The 21,616-nt window shown below is 34.1% G+C and overlaps 3 protein-coding genes across 5 annotated transcripts; 2 read left to right on the forward strand and 1 right to left on the reverse strand.

Moving 5' to 3' along the window:
• The first annotated feature begins 15 nt into the window (after nt 1-15).
• LOC134255757 (signal peptidase complex subunit 1-like) lies at nt 16-3,372 on the forward strand. The gene is made up of 4 exons (XM_062738276.1): nt 16-173; nt 371-430; nt 2,195-2,281; nt 2,893-3,372. The coding sequence occupies exons 1-4, from the start codon at nt 120-122 to the stop codon at nt 3,031-3,033; spliced, it is 342 nt and encodes a 113-aa protein (XP_062594260.1). The 5' UTR covers nt 16-119; the 3' UTR covers nt 3,034-3,372.
• Nucleotides 3,373-8,005: 4,633 nt separating this feature from the next.
• Nucleotides 8,006-12,924, reverse strand: LOC134255794 (uncharacterized). 2 transcript variants are annotated; one of them, XM_062738329.1, is made up of 4 exons: nt 12,257-12,924; nt 11,305-11,421; nt 10,191-10,683; nt 8,006-8,200 (listed from the first exon to the last, which is right to left on the reverse strand). In XM_062738329.1, exons 1-4 carry the CDS (start codon nt 12,752-12,754, stop codon nt 8,181-8,183), a joined length of 1,128 nt encoding a protein of 375 aa, XP_062594313.1. In that variant the 5' UTR covers nt 12,755-12,924; the 3' UTR covers nt 8,006-8,180. The 2 variants fall into 2 exon arrangements, with proteins under 2 accessions (XP_062594313.1, XP_062594312.1); XM_062738328.1 differs by lacking the exon at nt 8,006-8,200 and having other exon boundaries at nt 10,055-10,683.
• Nucleotides 12,925-15,048: 2,124 nt separating this feature from the next.
• LOC134255731 (cyclin N-terminal domain-containing protein 1-like) lies at nt 15,049-21,302 on the forward strand. 2 transcript variants are annotated; one of them, XM_062738243.1, is made up of 8 exons: nt 15,049-15,150; nt 15,919-16,061; nt 18,825-18,928; nt 19,215-19,380; nt 19,667-19,829; nt 20,207-20,351; nt 20,565-20,661; nt 20,799-21,302. In XM_062738243.1, the coding sequence occupies exons 2-8, from the start codon at nt 15,921-15,923 to the stop codon at nt 20,889-20,891; spliced, it is 909 nt and encodes a 302-aa protein (XP_062594227.1). In that variant the 5' UTR covers nt 15,049-15,150; nt 15,919-15,920; the 3' UTR covers nt 20,892-21,302. The 2 variants fall into 2 exon arrangements, with proteins under 2 accessions (XP_062594227.1, XP_062594226.1); XM_062738242.1 differs by having other exon boundaries at nt 15,050-15,150; nt 19,652-19,829.
• The last annotated feature ends 314 nt before the right edge of the window (nt 21,303-21,616 follow it).

Consider the following 21,616-nt stretch of genomic DNA (forward strand, 5'->3'; position numbering starts at 1 on the left):
TCTATTATGTAGCTTCTTTATCTCTTTAAAGCTGAAGAGTTCCACTTTAAGTACACGACAACTTCCCTCTCCATAATCAACTTCTCGGCTGGCATTTTCAGTCTCTGCATTATCATAAAATGGACCTTACACAATTCCTCCCCGAGAAATTTAAGAAGATTCCCTGTCATATGGTAGTTTATTAAAACTGTTTGTTCGATCTGTCGTAAGGAATTAAATATCGTTTATCGAGAAATTTAATTCCATATGTTAGCGTCAGAATTTCCTCAGTAATTTTGTAATGCATCTTTAACTTGAATTTAAAGTATTTTAAATTCTTTTAATGACTTATATTTTCTTTTACAATATTTATTGTCTTAATGTGTTCCAGGACTATGAAGGACAGAAACGCGCAGAACAGTTATTTCAAGTCATCATTGTCTTGTTTGGGGTATGTGTATTATGTTTTACCAGGTCTGGAACAATCTCTTGATTAAGCCAGATAGCTTTATTTAGCCATTTTTTCCTAATTTTTACTAAATGTGTTATTTTTCAGCATTTACAAAAAGTTGCACCTTGGTGAAGTGATAATAATATGAACGCTTTTGAATACGAAGCATGTAAAAATCATTAATCAAATTGCTCCTCTTCAAAAGACTTTGTATGCAATAGGGCTGTATCAATATATTGATACGTATTGATATTCAAGAATCATATTGTATCGAAAAATAACTTCCAATATGTATCGGGTAGGCATTATTCTTCTAATTCTGTGAAAAAAGATGTGAATTTTAATCACTAACATTATACTTAACTTTTTAAAATTAAAACTGACCAATAAAATATAATCATTAAGGACATAGTACAACTTATCAAGGCCGTAACTAGGCTCAAATTTTTAGTGAGGCAAGGGTGCTGGGCATTCCTAGTCCCAGACGGGGCAAGGGTAGTATCTGATGGCCAGTGATGGTGGGTCCAGGGAGAGGGGGTCCAGAAACCTGGGTGTTAGGAAATAAAAAAAATGATCTAAAAAAGTTGTTTCTTACGTTTTGAATTGTCCGCATGGAGTGGTTGGAGCGTATGCTCTAGAGTCGCAGACTTAGGAGTCGATCCTGACATCGCGGGTTCAAACCCCACTGTGGGATGTAGGTATACCGGTCCTTCGGATGAGACTGTAAAAACCGAGGTCCTATGTCATAGTAAGTGATGTCACAAACAAAATCTCTCACTGTTCAAACATCTTCAGTGACCTGAAAGCCCAGTACATATTTAAAACTTGCAGCCCTCCACCGGCAAGTACTTGTAGTGGTGTCTCAATATGAATGAGGAATTCTTAGAAGGGATCTTTAACAATCAAACAATTTATAGAACAAACATTTTGAATTATATTTTACATGCATTCTAAATGAAAATGAGGCATCTGGTGAGATGAATGATTTACAGAAATTGAAACAAAAGTTAAAAATATTAATTCAGCACGACGAAACACACAATTCATAACTTCAATTTAAAAACTTTTTTCACTTTTTAGAAAACTCTAAAAATTTAGTGAGGCATTTGCCTCACTTGCCTCAATGGTAGTTACGGCCTTGCTTATATGATTAGACTAAATACATAGAAAATTTTATTTTAACATGCTGATTTTTCAGTCATTAAAAGTTTTAATTTGAAGTGTTATTTGTAATAGCATTGAGGCAAGAACTTTGAAATGGATTATAAAACACTTAGTTTTTATGAATTTCATGCATTAAATAAGACTTTTTTGAAGGACTTGTTTAAGCATATCGCTTTAAAAAATATTGTATGGTATCAAAATTTTTTGCTCAATTCACAGCCCTAGTACTCAAAGTTTTAAAAGTTTTTAGCTATTGATGAGTGACTACACAGTTACTCTTTAATGAAAATATGAAGGAGGGCAGTTATGGTCAATAGAATAATTAATATTACTTTGTTACCAACTGATCCAGGAAACATATAAGTACTTCAACTTTCATTTATTTTGTATTTTTCCAGAAGAATAAAGAAGTTCTCTACACTTTGTAGTTAGAAACAAAATGAAACACTGATCTTGAATTGTCTCACTGTCGATGTTAGTAGATGTAGATGTAAGTTTTGGTTTAGAAATAAATTTCAGTCCTAGTTTTATTGTACAAACTGTACTGCTAAACTGAGAAATTGTTTAACAATTATTAATAGTGAATTTTTGTCTGTACAGGTTGTAGGATTTATATGGGGATACATCTGCCAGCAGTTTTCTCAAACAATGTACATCTTATTGGCTGGATTTGCTCTATCATGCATTGTAAGTAGTAGCCATTTTCTTCTTTGTATATACATGTACTATATGATATACTGAGTAGTACAAGTTATTCAAAATTTATTCTATTTTATATCATTTCGTGTTCAAACTTTAGGCCTGTCAATCAACCTGATACCTAAACAGATGTACGGGAGGATTAATAAATTTTAAATTCAGTCTGTCCTTTCTGTCAGTAGTAAAATAAGTTTAGTAACTTTCCTAACATATTTCTGATGTTATTTCAATTTCTTCATTTCAACTGAATTAAGTCAGAAAGAAAAAGAGCTCTTATATTAAATGTGCAATATAAAAGGAAGTTTTACATGTAATACTGTACAGACACCTAGCAGAGAGTATGCAACTAAAAATGTTAATCAGCAGCCGGAAACAAGTTTACATTTTATCTGTCACCAGTAAAACAGACAAATCTGGTACAGGATCATTAACTTTATAGGGTAACCAATCCTTCAGAATTTTGAGTTAAAATACGCAGTGATGAAAACTGGATGTACATGTATCAAGATTAAACTCTTCCTTGAAGTTGTCTCCTGGAAATAAAAAAAAATTGTTTTTTACTGTTTTTGCAACAATTTTTTCTTAATTTGTCATTTTAGTTGACTTTACCTCCTTGGCCAATGTTTAGAAGAAAACCACTACAATGGCAGAAAGCACGACCCGAACCTGCAGAGGATTCTGGGAAGGATTCTACTTCATCGTCCTCACAGAGTTCACAAAAATCAAAGAAAAAGAAGTAGAGATCTGCAGAGTCTATTTCAGTGGGTGTTGTGGTGCTAAATGTTTCTGATGTGACTGACTGATGACTTTAAGATTCAGATTAATTTTGCTTCATATGTCATTTCCATGACTTTTTATCATGATAATTATGGGGGGGGGGGGGGTCTTGCATTTTTTTAATTCAAGCTCTACTCTGCACTCTGCAGCAACTCTCATTCATAAAGACAAAGTTCAACTTGGTTCAATAGAGAACTCAACAAGGGTCTGGATGTTTGCAAGGAAAAATAGGTGCAATATCATTATATGTTTCATTTTTTGTGTTGATCTGAGAAAGTACTGTAAATAAAAAAGAATGTGTCTCTCTTTTTTTTATGATATTAATCAGGTTGGAGAGATTACTCAAAATTGGGTATCAGCTGTGAGATTGTATATAATACCCCCTATATTGGCTACTGCTGAATCTGTGAAATCGCATATAGGCAGTGCAGTCCACTTACCCGATACATACATATAAAGTTTAGCAACGTAATGGCACATTTTGCTACTTTTTTCATCTGAGACAAATGTATTGCAAAAATATTAGTTGTCATGGAAGGGTTTCCAGGTTTTAGAAAAGTGCACTTAGCAACAAATATTCTCGCAGAGCCTAGTATGTTTTACATTCTGTCCCCAAATAGGCCTTTTTAAGTGGTGTATTCTCCTTTATATTTTCTAAAATGCTAAAAGAATTTCCAATACCCAGTGTTCAATTTATTAATTCATCAGACAAGAACCATTTGTAAATGCCATTTATATATGCACACAATGTGATAGGTACAATTTATCAGAAGAGCCAGTCAGGGCCCTTGGGTCTTTTGTTTTACTATATATTCCTATGGGAAACTTTTATCCCACATTGTGGCCCCTATACCCCTGGAGGTCACAACTTTAATATATTTGAATCTACACTATGTATTGAAGAGTTTAAATAAGTTTCAACTTTGGCCAAGTGGCTCTTGAAATTTTTTTTTAAAGATACCACGGAAATTTCAGTAATTCTTAATTAATTCCCCTTGATAGAGGGCATGCCTCTTCAACTGAAAATAAATTGGAATCTCCTCTACCAAAGGATGTTTTGTTGCAAATTTGGTTGAAATAAATGGAAAGGAGAAAATGTATGACTGGACCGGAAATAGAACCTGGGACCCCTGTATCTCCAGTCAGGTGCTCTACCAACTGAGCTATCCAGGCCGATATCCATGGCCCAAACCATTACATTCCTCCCTCCTTAAATGGTCTTCGCCCTCGAAGACACAACCCAAGTTTTTATTGCCCCAGGCAGGAATTTTGCCTGCAATTCCAGGGGTGGTCAATGGCACCAAATCTGTAACAGGAAAGGAGAAAATGTATGGCTGGACCGGGAATCGAACCCAGGACCCCTGTATCTCCAGTCAGGTGCTCTACCAACTGAGCTATCCAGGCCGATATCCACGGCCCAAACCATTACATAAACCCAGTGGCTCTGGAAAATGTGAGCTAATAAAGCATTATGGAAAGAAGAAATATATGGTTTATGCATAGAGCATTGGATACGACAGGAATTACCAGGTATTCGTGATTTTGGGGGTTCTAGTCAGGTGATTTGAATCTAATCTGAATGTTCAAATTTGACAAAATCCCAAACTTTAACAAAAAACATTCTTCACTGTAACTCTTTTATTTACACATTAACATTATAAATTACAAACAACTGATGAACAGTTTCATGCAAAAAACAAAATACATGTACCAACATTCAAGCCATTTATGTTAGACAAAACACATTAAGACACATGTATGTATCTTCATTTAATCGAGATTGATGAATCAGTAGTTTATTTTCTTCATACATGTGCTGAACAATATTTTGTCAGCATTAAACTGATGATTTGTTTAGGGAAAAAGATTAAAATGATAACACATCATGACAAGAGGCCCAGGGGCCACATCGCTCACCTGAGCTAGGAAAAAGAACAAATCAGATCCGAATTGAAAAGATTACTGAGGGGGTGGGGGGGAGGGGCTTGAATTCTAATACTACTTCAGAATGCCTCCATATCAATACTGCATATAACTTCTTAAGATAGTTCTTGAGAAAAAGATTTTTTAAGATTTTTTTTTCAAGATTTTGTTTGTATATATTACTTTTAATAATTGGAATTTGACTCCCCATTGTTTCCCTCCCTACCCCCATTGTGGCCCCATCCTATCTCTGGAGGTTATGATTTAAACAAACTAGTATCTACATTACCTGAGGATGCTTCCATATGAATATCACTAATCACGGCTTTGCAGTACTTGAGAATCAAAATTTTTAAAGATTTCCCTATATATTTCTATGTAAAACTTTGATCGGCCATGGTGGTCCCACCGTACCCCCGGGGGTCATGATTGGAACAAACTTGAATGTACACTACCTGAGTATGATTCAACATGAGTTTCATCTTTCCTGTCCCAATGGTTCCTGAGAAGAAGATTTTTAAAGATTTTTCCTATATATTCCTATGTAAAACTTTGATCCGCCATTGTGGCCCCACCCTACCCCCGGGGGTCATGATTGGAACAAACTTGAATGTACACTACCTGAGGATGATTCAACATGAGTTTCATTTTTTCTGTTCTGATGGTTCTTGAGAAAAAGATTTTTAAGGATTTTCACTATATATTCCTATGTAAAACTTTGATCCGCCATTGTGGCCCACCCTACCCCCAGGGGTCATGATTTGAACAAGCTTGAATGTTCACTTTCTGAGGATGATTTAACATAAAAGTATCATCTTTCCTATCCCTATGGATCTTGAGAAGAAGATTTTTAAACATTTTTCCTATATATTCCTTTGTAAAACTTTGATTGGCCATTGTGGCCCCACCCTACACTACCTGAGGATAATTCAACATGAGTTTCATCTTTCCTGTCCCAATGGTTCCTGAGAAGAAGGTTTTTAAAGATTTTTCCTATATATTCCTATGTAAAACTTTGATCGGCCATTGTGGCCCCACCCTACCCCCCGGGGGTCATGACTGGAACAAATTTGAATCTACACTACCTGAGAATGATTTAACAAAAGTTTCATCTTTCCTGTCCTTATGGATCTTGAGAAGAAGATTTTTAAAGATTTTTCCTATATATTTCTATATAAAACTTTGATCAGCCATTGCAGCCCCACCCTACCCCCAGGGGTCATGATTGGGAAAAAATTGAATGTACACTACCTTAGGATGATTCAACATGAGTTTCATCTTTCCTGGCCCAATGGTTCTTGAGAAGAAGATTTTATAAGAATGCCATTAATTTTTCACTAATTCATAATTATCTCACCTTGGAAGAGGGCATGGCCCTTCATTTGAACAAACTTGAATCCCCTTTACCCAAGGATACTTTGTAGCAAGTTTGGTTGAAATTGGTCCAGTGGTTCTTGAGAAGAAGATGAAAATGCGAAAAGTTTACGACAACGACGATGACAACGACAGGCAACGGACAAATTTTGATTAGAAAAGCTCACTTGAGCCTTCGGCTCAGGTGAGTTAAAAATGACAGCAAACTTTGTTTGGATGCAACTTCAAATTGGGGTGGGGGGGGGTGTTCTTATTAAACAAACAATCTCTTGATAAACATAATACATGCACATGTTTTTTAATGATTTAATCAATGCTGTTGAAAACAGACACTGGACTAGTTTATCTTGTGAACTTAATACAAAGTCTACCATATATAAACAACCTGGTCAAAATCAATAAAGATCATACAAGGGAATGTAAATTCATGGGTAAAGCTAACCACAAAATCCACATACTGGCTTTTCAAGAAAAACGATGATTCCACGGTAGTTTTGTAGAGGGACTCTAAACTTAAATTCAGAGAATAAAAAACCTCAGAGATCTATCAGATCATATCAAACAACCAGTTTTAAAAATGTAAAGATTAAGATATTTTAAAATATAAAACATTGAAATCTCTGGATATTTATGCATAGAATCACAAGTTAGATCAAATATCTATAAGTGTCAAATAATGATATTAATTTATCATGTAATTTTGTTCAGAATGTAATGATACCTCACTAAAATTCCATCAAAACATAAAATGTCACCAGACTTTCAACAAAACACAATTTTACACTGCATATTATAAGCAACATTTGAAACTTAAATTTTTTGAAGTTTAAAACAGTAAATTTCCACAAAACAAATGCATTCCTTAAAATATCTGCACATAATATAAGTATGACTATTCAAAATATCAAATTAGGGATAGATTAGCATTGCAAACCACTCGGAGCTCCTCGGATGGCTCATACCTCGCACACTAACCTCGGACGTCAAAGGTATTCTACCATCTTGCTGATTCAGTAATGTGATCTTATTTGAATTTCATTCAAATGTTATACTGTAACATTTGAAATCTGAGTTACTTTGTGGCACACCAAAAACTATGTTCCTTCTTTTATAGACTACTAACATATGGTTGTACTTAATTAAAAGCAATATCGTACAATGAAGAATTAAGTTAAAAAACATTTTTGAAGAACTTTATGCAGAGCAAAATATGAAATGAGTGACAAGGCAGTTTCCGGTGGGGAGATGTATCAACCTGATGCGTATTCCTCCACCTATTACATCCGAGGTTTGAATGGAGTTTGGTAGAGTCAGCCAAGGAATGCCGATCGATTGCAGACCTTACATTAATACACTTTTACATGTTGCTCAAAACACATAATACATACATAAATGTAATCTATTGACATAATCACATAATATTGCACCATTTAAATCAGTGTATTTAAGGATAATCAACACAAACTTTTTATTTTCAGAAATCAGCGATTTTTCTCAGATTTAGATTCCAATAGGTATCCTGAATGATGTTTGATTGGTTTGTGAGAGAATTTTGTTGGATTTTTTCACAGTGTTAAAATGTATCTATAGAATTACACAGAAAATGACACAAGGTTGCATATTTAAGCCTACAATCTTTTTATTTTAGGAATTTATTAATTATGTCATTTGTATTCAAAATCAGTCAAAAAAGAAAAGGGGTATCGGTCCATGAATTAAATTTTTGTTTGTGTTATATGTATCCTCAAATCATGAATAATGACTACTTGATTTAGTTTAGATCTTCATTTACTTTAGATATACTTATCCCAACTCAAGCATGCATTGGGTGTCCTGAAAATTAAAAAAAAAAGAAAGCCAAATTAAAGCACCCATGTAAAACTTAAAGTTATGCAAAATAAAATGGGAAAAAACAAATGAAAGCAAAAGTCAGCTCGTCTGGTGTACTTGATATATCATAGTAAGTACATGTATAGTGAGCAAACATAATATTTTAAAGTTGTCCCAATAAACATAAATATATATCTTAGTATAGTCTACTTGTGTACAAAGTCATATGCAAATGCAACTGTGTAAAATGCATTTTGATTGGCTAATGTACTTATGTTTGAAGCAGTGAATCGATATAGCATTAACAAGAGTGAAAAGCTTTTCGTTTTGATGTCATCACAATGTCATAATGGAGACAAAAAAACAGAGCGTTCAATGACACATATATAACTAAACTCAACTAACTTAGATGTTTACATTTTACATGAAACAAAATGCATAAATTGCATTAGAATAGAAATGACTAGGCATCTTTTAGTTTGATATTTGTGACTGCATTGAAAATTGTTAACAGATTGACAGACAGACAAACACCTTTCTATTGCATAATTTCCTCTTGTCTTGAGCCAAAACAGAATGAAAACATTGAATATCGAAGAAATTGAGGAGAAAATGCATGCATGTATATTGACAAGAGGCCCATGGGCCACAATGCTCACCAGAATAACTTTGGCCCTGCTGTTCTGCATTAGATTTGCCCCCCCCCCCCAATATACATGTTCTATATGTTCCTGTATTCCTCTGATATTTTTTATCACTCTTTGTAGTCCAATTCTGTACACAGGGGCCCCGATATGAACACAAATGCTTCTAAACTACCACAGGATGCCTCCACATTAATATGATTCATCATTGATTTGCTCTGCAGATATTTTAAAGATTTCCCCTATTTATTCCCTATTGTGACCCCATCAGCCCCCTACTGGCCATAATGTACACAATTTACAATTTCTCCTACCCCAAGAAGCCTTTACAAAAGTTTCAGCTTTTCTTACCTAGTGGTTCTTGAAAAAAAGATTTTTTTAAAGACCTCACCCTATTTTGTCTTTTCTTGATTATCTCCCCTTGTAAAAGAGCTTGACACAATTTCTCCTACCCCAGGAAGCCTTTACAAAAGTTTTAGCTTTTCTCACCCATTGGTTCTTGAAAATAAGATTTTTTTAAAGACCTCACCCTATTTTGTCTTTTTTTGATGATCTCCCCTTGTAAAAGAGCTCGACACTTCCTTTAAATAATAACTCTTCACCCAGGGATGCTTTGTACCAACTCTGGTTAGAATTGGCTCTAGTTCTTGAGAAGAAGATGTGAAAAGTTTATAGAAGGCCAGACAGACAATGGGTGATCAGAAAAATACATATCAATGTTCCAGATATTAATGAAGTTTGCATACTTGTAATTTATTAAAAAAAAAGGTCATCTACAACATTACTAAAAGCAACAGATAAATACTGTTGGTGGATACAGAGCAACTGTCATTGTTTTAACAAATCAGAAGGCCTTTACAAGCTGACCAGCACAAAAGCTCTACAATCTTGTTTTTGCTAGCAACATGAACTTGAAGTGACAATATTTTAGGGGACATTGTTCCAAAACATTAGAAAAATTTTTGATGGATGTGAAATACAGGAATGGGTTTATACTGTATATATATACATGTATCTATTCTACAGAAATTCCAAAACTAACTGCATTGAAACTGAAAGAGTAATAGACTTATGCTACTATCTGCAGCTGTACAATCCATAGATTCTTGCAGTGTTTTTTGTATTTTGAACTTTGGACACTTTTTACCAAGTTCCTTTCAGCAAATTATTTCTTTCAGAGTCAAAATTTCACTGAATTATCATTAGACTATCATTTGTGAAGAATTAAAGGGCATTTACACTGATAATTGTAAAAACAAGAAACCAGTACTTCGATGTTATGAGCAGACTAGCTCTAGATACAGAGGCTACTAAAGGGAGTGGGCTTATGTTAAAACTAGTGGCATTACCTGATTCCGTGGTCTTCTTCTCTTCAGGAATTCCAAATATCTTTTCTTTAGTCTTATAAGGGGATTCATCGTATTGAAACACTTGTCCTAAAATAATATTCAGAGCAGCCACATCATACTTGTGGCAGCCTCTATATAGGTATAGAGGCTTCCTGTCCGTGCACCCCGTGTTTGAGGCCCCCACGGGGTTCAGGCAGTCACTAGACAGGGCACACTTTACCCACGGCAGCATCACCTTGCTGTGTAGTTTTTCTGTGTTGTGCAGAATCAGGGGGTTAGCTTGGGCCGTTTCCAGGAAGTAATACTGGTCAGCTGACGCTTTGAAGTATTTATACATTTTGTCGTAGGTTATGGTTGACACGGGGTCCTTACTTGTCCAGGCCACAATCCCATTCTCCTGAGCTTTCTTTAGAAGAGGCCTAATGTCTCCAGATATAAAACTGTATCCTGAAGGTTCCACCCATATCACTGTTCCATTGTCATTTAAAATTTCCTGAAGAAAAGTTCATCTTACTTAGACCATGATTCATTCAGTTTGAGAGATCATAGCTTAATAGGCTAACAATTCTTATCTAATTCAGCTCTGACAGACATATTGCTTAGAACTATTACATGTACAGGTAAACTGACTTTCCTCAGAAAGTAATAGTTCTTAATAAAGGAACCAAATTTCAGGCCTTCCAAAATCTGTTTGTACCCAGCACTTACCATGCTTTAATCATAAAAAATTATCCAATAATAATTTAATTTGTATGAGAACTAACACATAGCTAATTAACGAGAAATCTTCCTGTGAGAAAACTGACCCATATCTCAGATGTCTGAGATGTCTCATAGATAACTTGCTGAGATCAAGTTAATCTGTGTAAGAACTGCCCTGTAGCTGAGTATTGAGATGTTTGTTAGATGGCCCATTAAGTTAAGGTTATTCTCACCGGCCTGTAGCTGAGTATCGAGATGTTTGTTAGATGGCCCATTAAGTTAATTAAGGTTATTCTCACCGGCCTGTAGCTGAGTATCGAGATGTTTGTTAGATGGCCCATTAAGTTAATTAAGGTTATTCTCACCGGCCTGTAGCTGAGCATCGAGATGTTTGTTACATTAATATTCTCACCTGTAAAAGCACTGGTCTGTAGCTGGGTATGGAGAGGTCTCTAAGATGAGATGGATATTTTTCAAATTCAAATGTCTTTACTGTACATGAAGAAGTTTTGTTGCAATGAACAGTCAACTGTAATACAGTGGAAAAAAACAAAGAATTTTCAAAATCAAGATATGTAGCGACATATACTGTAGCCAGTAGGTGGCAGGTGGCCACCAAAAAATTATCTGGCAGCCGAGAGAAAGTAAACTGGCAGCTGCCATATAATTTCCTGGTAGCTGCCAAATAAAAAGATCTGGTCTTTGCCGCATAAATAAATATCTGGCAACCATCAAAAAATTATCTAGCCACTGCAAAATAATTATCTGGTGGTTGCCAGAAATTATATGGTGGAATCAAGATAACTCTCTGGTGGCTGCTAGAAAATTGTATGGCACCTGCCAAATATGAATTATCTGGCAGGTGCCAAAAATTATTTGGTGGGTGCCAGAAATGTTATCTGACATTATCTGACGTTATCTGACAGCTAGAAAATTATTTGATGGCTCCCAGATAAATTGGCAGGGCAACAGTAATTTTTCTGGTGACCATTATTTGGGGGCTGCCACAAACTCATCTGCTAGCCATCAGATAAAATAGTTTTTCTACCTGGCATTTATGTACTTTTGTATATATAAAAATTAACATGGCCTAATACATTTATGAAAGTGATTGCATCAGCTATTAGGAAAGATTTTCCATATTCTGAAATTAAAATGATTTCCATATATTTAAAATATACATTTTAAAATGTATTCATGATAGTTGAGTATACACGTACATGTAGTTACATATTTTTACAATTCTTTGACTCATATAAGCAGACTTCACAGTATCCAAAGAAGTAATTTACATGAAAACTTTGCAAAATATTAGAAGCAATGCATTTAACTAAACAAAGATATATTACATAAATTACTCATACCTTTAAATGTTTCTGGTAGCTGAGTCCTAGATCATATATTATAACAGGAACATCTGGTAGAAATTTGCCGGCTGATTTGACAAGTGCAATAACTTTATCTAAGGATTTTGGAAGAGCAGGTATAGCTATAACAGGCTTGTTGATTGTTGCATTAATCTTTTTAATTTTATCCTTGCTGAACTTCATTACATTTTCTGTATTAATGGGATCTACATCAAATCCAAGTTTATCCAACAACTTAAGGTCTACATGGAAATCCTCCTGATTTGAACTGCGAATGTTGCTTGGAATGTTTTTGAAATTGTTAATCTGTTTATGGGTTTGTGCAACAATTGTGTTAAAATTTGGTGTTGGATTACTTAGTAACCACAAAGACATGGAAGTTGCTCCCAAGAAGGCTAGCATAATATAAAAATTTTTGGTCTTCATCTTTTCCCTCAGACTAATGCTCTTCCACTTTTGGCACAAATTTTGAACAGCATCTAGCAACTCTTTCATCACATGTGTTCTGTGTTATCAGAAAGATAGAGGGTAAAAGACTTTACGTCCATGCATCAACAATAAAGCTTGGTTGAGAGTATCTGCTCTTTTGTCCAATCTTGGCTGTCATGTTTGCAGTTTTATTATCTACATATTGATGAACAGTCCTTTGAAACTATGTAGCATCTAAAACAGACAAAATAAATTTCTTCATTATTCAAGTAAGTTTTATGATATTTACACTTAAAATATTCAATGCTAGTTAGATACTTTATCTATCTGTTTTAGTCTTTTCTGTAAGTCAAAATTTTTCTTAAATAGAAAATATATAAACAGATAAGATATAACCTCATCATGAATAAACCCATCTTCGCTAGCCAAGGGTTTCTGATACGCTACTCTCCTCATAATTATAATGATTATGAGGAGAATAGCGAATCAGAAATTCCTGGCTAGCAAAGATGAAACAAACCTATCTGCAGAATAGTAGCTCTCCGAATGAAATATTTTGACAGACAGGAGAGATACAGTGCCATCCATTGTAAAAACTGTATATTTATTGTGCAAAAAAAGTTGTACTTAGTTCTGGATAAATTCTTCTAAATTCTTACCTCAATCATGAAAAAGATAGATTTAAAAAAATTCTTACTCCTCTATGAAGTTACTCTTGTAGTTGACATCTGCACAAAGTGTGTTGGACCGAATTATCTTGGCAGTATAAATAGATAAACTTTTCGATGATCTCAATTTCAGGGCCAGGAGGGTTATTAACAACAATTATAGCGAGCAAGTGAGTGTTGCGAAGTGACACTCATCACTGCGAGCTCTTAGAGCAACGCCTGGGTGAAGAGAAAATTTGGACTACTGCATATTCATTCATCAGAATTTTTTTCCTCAGTAACTCTGGACCCACAATGCATCACTTGTTAAAGCTAAGTTCTCACGAGAATAGCAGCAAAAGTTCAACTAAAAGTTGACACGCCCTGATTTAATGGATAAATATTGAAGATAAATAGTAAATGAAACGTTCTTCATACATACTTTCAGCACTGTTCAGGCTTCTTTTTGGTAATGTAACTTACATACGACGTCATGTGATGTCAGAGTCTTGACGCATTTAATTGGCACATTCGGCTTAAGAAGCCCGATCTAAATTATAACAAAAGAAATATCTACGCTCGCCATAATGGTCGCACTGTCAACATATTAAGGAATGTTCTGTTGTGTAAACAGTGAAAGAATATGTTAGGAACATACGGTTAGTAATTTTTTTAGATGACAGTTCAAAAACATGGAGAAATAAATCTAGAAACAGCGCTTTTTTTTGTGTGCAATAAATATACAGTTTTCTCAATGGGTGGCACTGTATCTCTCCGGTCTGTCAATATATTTTTTCAGAGACAGAGTTCTTGAAATCTTTTTTTCGCTGTCAGTCATTTGGACTTACTGCCATGTGAAGTTTGTCAGTCCAGACAAATTTCTATCAGTCCAAAAAAATCAATAAAAAGATGAAAACTGTATTTGAATTTTATTATCAATACATTGTGTACCCAGCGAAAATAAACACTGCACACTTCATGCTGATTTCATCGTCGTATAACAACTTTCATTGAATTCTCGTGGGGTCCATTTTCTTCATAAGTTTTTAATCTAGTTTGATTTTCTCACCTGGCTTAGCTCAGCTCCGTCAACAAACTAGTTTACCAATCATAGTTTGGAGTCTGCGTTCGTCGAAGAAGCCATTACAAGAAACAGAAAAGCGTTTGAAAGATTACGATCGCTCAGTTATAGGGAATTTGTACAAAATTTGGACGGATTGACGAAGTTCCTCTGTCAGCACTTATCGATCATTTGGACTGACAAAGAATGCAACGTTATCGGCCCTTGGTCATTTCTATCAGTTTTGCCGACAGGACCGAAAGATTTCAAGAACTCTGCGGAGAGCTACAGTTCTGCAGCTAGAATAAAGTTAAACCATGTTGATTTTTTAAATTTCTAATAAGCTGAATACATACATCATACAGAAGGCATTGCATATGCACCATTCTTCAATCAAATGCAGCTATGTATAAATGGTGCATAGTCTGCAAAATAATGACTAACACACTAGATGGCATTCATGAGTGTTCACCTCATTTCTGTTTACATTGAAAACTCCCCCAGTTCATTAAACATTACGAATGAAGAGCTTTAAAAATTAACAATCAAGTTCCATTGCCAAATAATCAAGAACAAATAAATTATTACCTTTAAAAAAGAACTTGTCTTATGATGTAGCTTCCAAACGGTCAAACCGGAAATGAAAATATGAAAGTAAAAGTATGAATGATCCGCAGGGAATTGGTATTTACGGCCACTGTGCAGACGATATTTTGCTCGGCTGGAAAACGGGCAATAAAATCTACAGGATAGGTGTAAGTAGATGGCACGAAATTTTAGAAATATATAAGCTATTTCATGTCCAAATATTTGATATTTTTTCCAATATCATTAAATGAGTAGTGCATTCCTTTTTCTGACAGTGACAGGGCACAAATGTCGTGTAGCAGCAAAATATGGATACAGTAGTTACTCTCCCTCCAGATCGGACAGCATAAAATAGCAAATAACGTGTTAAATTGATCTCTTTATACTGATCCATTTCAAGGTTGTAAATTATTTCATATTGAAACAGTTTTCTTCCCTAGATGTCTGTCTATCTGTCTGTTTACATAGGCGTCGGAACCGGGGGGGGGGGGGGGGGGGCGAGGGGGGGGTAGCCCCCCCCCCACTTTTTTTTGCAAATATATACATAATATAGGCATTGGAAATTGGGGTTTACCTTTTCTTGGTGGTTTAGCCCCCACTTTTAATTAGCCCCCCCCCTTTCAATTTGCTTCCGACACCTAGGGCCTATAGTTTAGATATATTGCTGACTTTGTCTGCAAAAACTTAAACTTTGTTCATAACTTTTTTGACTGAGAGGAGTGGTTTATTTCAGCAGTGTTTCACAAACTGTTTTTTTTTTTAAATTTTATCTTGTTTTATTTTAAAGAAAAGTCTTCTAATGAAACTGGTAGGGATGGGAGGGAGCACCCCTTCAAGTCCTTTCCTTAACCCCCTTGCTGAAATCTGGTGGACCTTGCATTTGATTGATTATATCATTATGCATTGACTTTTTAAAATCTTTATATATTTCACAGAAATGGAGGGAGAAATATTCGCATCTCCAATAGAACCCCTGTTTAATCATGAACATGCATTGGAGACAGATATTTTGCAAGACTGGTTGATAAATCTGGCAAAAAAGAATTTCAGGCACATCAATCAAGCACACTCTAAACAGGTATGCACAACTATATGTCACAGGGTGAATTATAATTAATTAATTAATATAATACTAATTATCATTCATATCATTTTCATATCTTATTATAAGGCATCATAATTTTATAGTTACTAGTGAATTCCGTCGTCACTACGGAATTTACTACGTTCATTCACTGCCTTATTCATTCATTCATTCATTTATACGGGTGAGTGGTCAGTGAGAGTATCCGAGTGTGTGAGTGGTTAAACTGGTTTTTTCTCTATCTCCTGCGCATTCGCGCCAATACTAACTTCTCGAGCACTCCAACCTTAGACTTTGGGGAGAGAAGACGCTCTCTCTCCCCAACACAAATTATCTTATGATATTGTGACAAATTCAGTCTAGGATTACGGTAAGAAATAATTGTTAAATTATTTCTTTGTCTATAATTATTCATTATCTATTTGATCATTTTATTTAACTGAAGTGATTTCTAAATTATCTAAATTCATAAGTTTAAATTATCCGCGTAAAAGTGTGAGTGAGGTGTGGAATATTAAATACATGTTTTATTATATTGCAGATCACCCTTTTTCTGATTACGTATAATATATTAAATAGTATTGAACCCAGCAGCCGTATTTGTGTTCATTTTTACAACTATAATACCTAGACTAGGCTGTGACAATGGCGCCCAACGTGGGGCCGTTGATGCATTTTTGAATTTAGACACTTCTGAGATATCTGATAAGCCAGTTAGTCATCAAACTTATGTTGACAAATTGAAGAAAAGATTAAATTTTGCGTATAATGTTGCAAAATCCAATGTTGAAAAGAACTCTTTAAGACATAAAGAGAACTATGATAACAGAGTTCGATTTTCAAAATTAGAAATCGGAGACAGAGTTCTAGTTCGTCTTTTAGCAAAGACTGGGAAATGCAAACTATCTGATAAATGGGAAAAAGATCCATATGTTGTATTAGATATTCCCAGTAGTGACATTCCTGTTTATAAAGTACAGAAGTCATCTGGCAAAGGACCAGTAAGATTACTTCATAGAAACTTACTGTTACCTTTTATGTTCTTGTCAGATGACGACTGTCTTTCAGATAACAAGACCAAGAAAAGTAAAATCAGTAAACAAAAACATACTGTTTCTGCAGAAAGTGGAACAGATTCTGAATCAAGTGATTCTGAATCAGAGATATTACTGGTGACTACACCAGCAAATACAAATAAATGTAATAATGTTTATAACACTTCTCGTGTTAACCATAATACTCGTCTCAATAGTTCAGATGAACATATGAGATCAGATGGTTTTACATTTAACACATTTAATATGTCAGATTTTAGTAGACCTATATCAAGGTTAGAAGATACTTCTTCCGTTGACCCTGGATATCAAATTCAGGACAGTGGTTCTTTTAATTCAATATCGAGTACAAATTCATCCGAAATGCGTGATAATTTGTCGCGAGATTGTACATCGAGCCCGTCTACTATTCAGCAAGGTATAAGACGTTCCACTAGGGTTAAAAATCCTCCTGATAGATACGGACAATGGGTTATAGGTGAGCATGAGGCTCAAGTATGGTATGTCTAGGAGGAGAATGTCACAGGAAAAATCTTACAGAGATTACTTAGAGTTCAGATAGTTAGTTGTATATAGTTTTATGACGTTGTATTATTATAGTATATCTTAAGTTAGTAGTGCTAAGATGTACTGATATACTTGATAGTTTTATGACTTACGTGATCGTTAGTTGATCATAGTACTTATATTTTAAGATACATTATTAATCATGGATTGCTTTTCAGCTTAGCCATTCGTGATGCCAGTTTTATGACAATTATACATACATGAATTGATTGAATTATTTTGTATTTCAGCTTGTGCTAATACAAAAGGCTTTCTTTTCTGCTACAAAGCAGAAGATGTTGCAAAACATTAGAAATCATTTGTGTGTTGATATATTTTAATATTAATAATTGTTTTATTTCAGTTGATATATTTTGTACTCTATTATTTGATGAAATGTGAGGACACATTTTTCTCAAAGAGGAGGAGAATGTCACAGGGTGAATTATAATTAATTAATTAATATAATACTAATTATCATTCATATCATTTTCATATCTTATTATAAGGCATCATAATTTTATAGTTACTAGTGAATTCCGTCGTCACTACGGAATTTACTACGTTCATTCACTGCCTTATTCATTCATTCATTCATTTATACGGGTGAGTGGTCAGTGAGAGTATCCGAGTGTGTGAGTGGTTAAACTGGTTTTTTCTCTATCTCCTGCGCATTCGCGCCAATACTAACTTCTCGAGCACTCCAACCGTAGACTTTGGGGAGAGAAGACGCTCTCTCTTCCCAACACAAATTATCTTATGATATTGTGACAAATTCAGTCTAGGATTATGGTAAGAAATAATTGTTAAATTATTTCTTTGTCTATAATTATTCATTATCTATTTGATCATTTTATTTAACTGAAGTGATTTCTAAATTATCTAAATTCATAAGTTTAAATTATCCGCGTAAAAGTGTGAGTGAGGTGTGGAATATTAAATACATGTTTTATTATATTGCAGATCACCCTTTTTCTGATTACGTATAATATATTAAATAGTATTGAACCCAGCAGCCGTATTTGTGTTCATTTTTACAACTATAATACCTAGACTAGGCTGTGACATATACATGGAGGAAATTTAAAATTATAGACTTTATGATTGATATTTTTTGGTTACAAGTTATTTCATTCATGTTTGATTTCAATTTAAGGGCCTGTTCAAACAAGTGAATGTTGTGGAGACTATCATGTATGCTGCTGAAAAATTGAAAATAGCACAAGAAGCCAAATATCTTGCAATCGAGTTATTTGACAGGTATGGATACATATACAGTAAAACTTGTTTATTCTGGACAGCAATGATTCCATAAGAATTGGCTGAATTAAAAAATATTCGAGATTAGACTCCATTTTTTAAAAATTTGTATCAAGTAAAAAAGGACGTTAATATCATTATAGATCCTAGGGAGTTTTGGTATAAAATTACATTGAATGAGCTCATCTTCCCTGTTCACTGTAGTTATACCAAATGAATTTATTTTATAATCATATGGATTCATATTATTTACCCTGTGTCAATGTTGTTGATTTTCTTCTCTCAGATTTTTATACAATCACCTTCAAGATCTTCGTGATCATGTGTTAAAGTTGCCAAAAAAAAGACAAATGAAGGAATGGAATAGTCTTCAGGAGGGTGTGTCAAACCAGGTGTTGCTGCGCATCGTATCTTGTTGTCAGATAGCCAGCAAATTAACATCTCACTATAAGGTATAAAGGGTTTTTTTTCAAAAGAGAGAGTGAAGTTAGATGGTTAAGGGAATTTTTTACCCATTGCATTAAAATTACATTGTACTTTTATGTTACATAAAAGTCAAGAGTTAATTAACTCATAATTTACAGTTTCATGGACACAAAATGTGGTTAATGTAATTTTTCATATGAACACCAATTTGAAGGTTATGTAAATTTAAGTCATGATAATAATAAAGTAAAGGATACTTTTCATTTTAAGATTTTCACTGACATCACTGCCTGTCAGGCATTCTTATTTCAGGTTGTTTCCATCAACAGAGCCAAGAGATTTCTGTGTACCTGTGGCTATCGCTATGCCTCTGAAAGTCTACTTCAATCCGAGCTTAGAGTGCTAAAAACTCTGAAATTCCAAGTCACAGAACCAACACCTATTGTTTTTATAGAAACTCTACTTGAAATTTTAGGTACATTTTTTGTATTACAAATTATATTTGTAAATACATGTAATGATTAAACTGAAGAGGAACGTATGTGTTGTATTTCATTAGTATATACATGTACATCACCTTGTTTGTTTATGCTCTGTTTTTAGCTTTAATTGATAACTTATTTATTGTTATTTTTATCTATTGAGAGGAAAAGCAATATTCACTGATTTTTTATTTTGCGAATTTGTTTGCATCAGTTTTTCTCCTTTTATTGAATTATCATTAGTCTAAATTATTTTCCTGATCATGACACTGTAACACAGTAATAAGAAAAAGACATGTAGAGTTATTCCCCTCTTAATCTTTAACTGCATTGTAAGTTTGTTTTACAATTTAGTAATTTTGAATTTCAGGTTGCAATAATACTAAAGCAGAGGTGAAAACATACTACTATGTTGCACTCAAACTGCTGGACTTGTTGTATTTGAAGTACCACACCTTTTATAAGATTCTGTTTGAAGTTACAAGTTCATCCAAGATACATTCCAAGGAACAAAAGTATTACAATCATCAAATAGTTGCATTCTTCAATAGAAAGAATCATCTTTTTTTTTACATACCATAAAAATGCAATATTTCATATTAAATTACATATTTTGTAAAACAAGCATTATTATTGCAATGTAATGAGAGTTACCCCCCTTTAACACATTTTCATATGAAGACTTAAATTTTTGAATCTACTACTACAATCTGTTACCTTTTATGCAGGAGGGAGTTTAGCAAAGTGAAAGCAGACCAACTACTGCTGGCCACTGCAGTCATAAGCTGCTCTGTTTACATGGTGCAAGAGGACAAGGCAGACGAAGTAATATAATATTTAAAAGAAGACTATGAAATAAAATAAATTGCTCAGATTTCCAGTATCCCAAGCTTCCATCTGGTCATTTTATTCATCTGAGAGCAAAAAAAAAAAATTAAATTTTTTTTTCCTGGTAATTGCAGATGATTAAAGAACTGTACAGGATTACAAGAATTTCTAAGAATGACATTGAAGACTTTGCCTCTGTTCTGATTCAGCTGGTAGAAGAGGAATAAATCACCATCAAAGTCTCAGTTTATATGAGATCAAAAGGACCTTTAATTTAAGCTTCTAACAGACATGTTAAATTTGACTTGCTCCACCCCTCTTTTTTTTTCAGGGGAGTGTCTTTTTATTTTTGCAACACATCAGTTGAAACATGCAAGACATGCCATATTTTAGTCTGTGATACAAATATCTTTTTTGAATTTAATTTGAACTATCTTTATGAAAAGTTACATTTTTTGCAAAGAGACTGTGATTGTTACTGTGCAATATGTGAAAGGAAACATGATGTATAAACATTAGGAACATTATTAGGTGGAACTACGTACCATTTTTTTTTACGACATGTAAAATAACCTGATATACTTTTTCCGTTTGCTTTAAAGTGTATTAGAGTAGAATTAAATTGATATTCACATTTACATATATTCTATTATATATCAATTATTGTGGAATCATTTAATTTGGTGTGGTCAATGTTCGTTAGCGGGCAAAATTATACTTGTTTGACAGGATAACATTTCATGGGTCACTCTCTTGACTAAAGGTAGATTCAGTAAGTAAATCCTTCAAGACCCATGTAGTCCAAAGTGAAATTCTGAACTTTAATACATTTTGAACAGTGAAATACCTTAATTTATCCATTGAATAAAAGTGATATCCTGTCACGGTGTGAAAGGATATCAAAATGATATCAAAATGATATCCTGTCACAGTGTGAAAGAATATCAGATGT

Source organism: Saccostrea cucullata, unplaced genomic scaffold (assembly GCF_032062105.1).
Source record: "Saccostrea cucullata isolate Sc308-1 unplaced genomic scaffold, CSIRO_AGI_Scuc_v1 ctg5, whole genome shotgun sequence".
Lineage (NCBI taxonomy): Eukaryota > Metazoa > Mollusca > Bivalvia > Ostreida > Ostreidae > Saccostrea > Saccostrea cuccullata.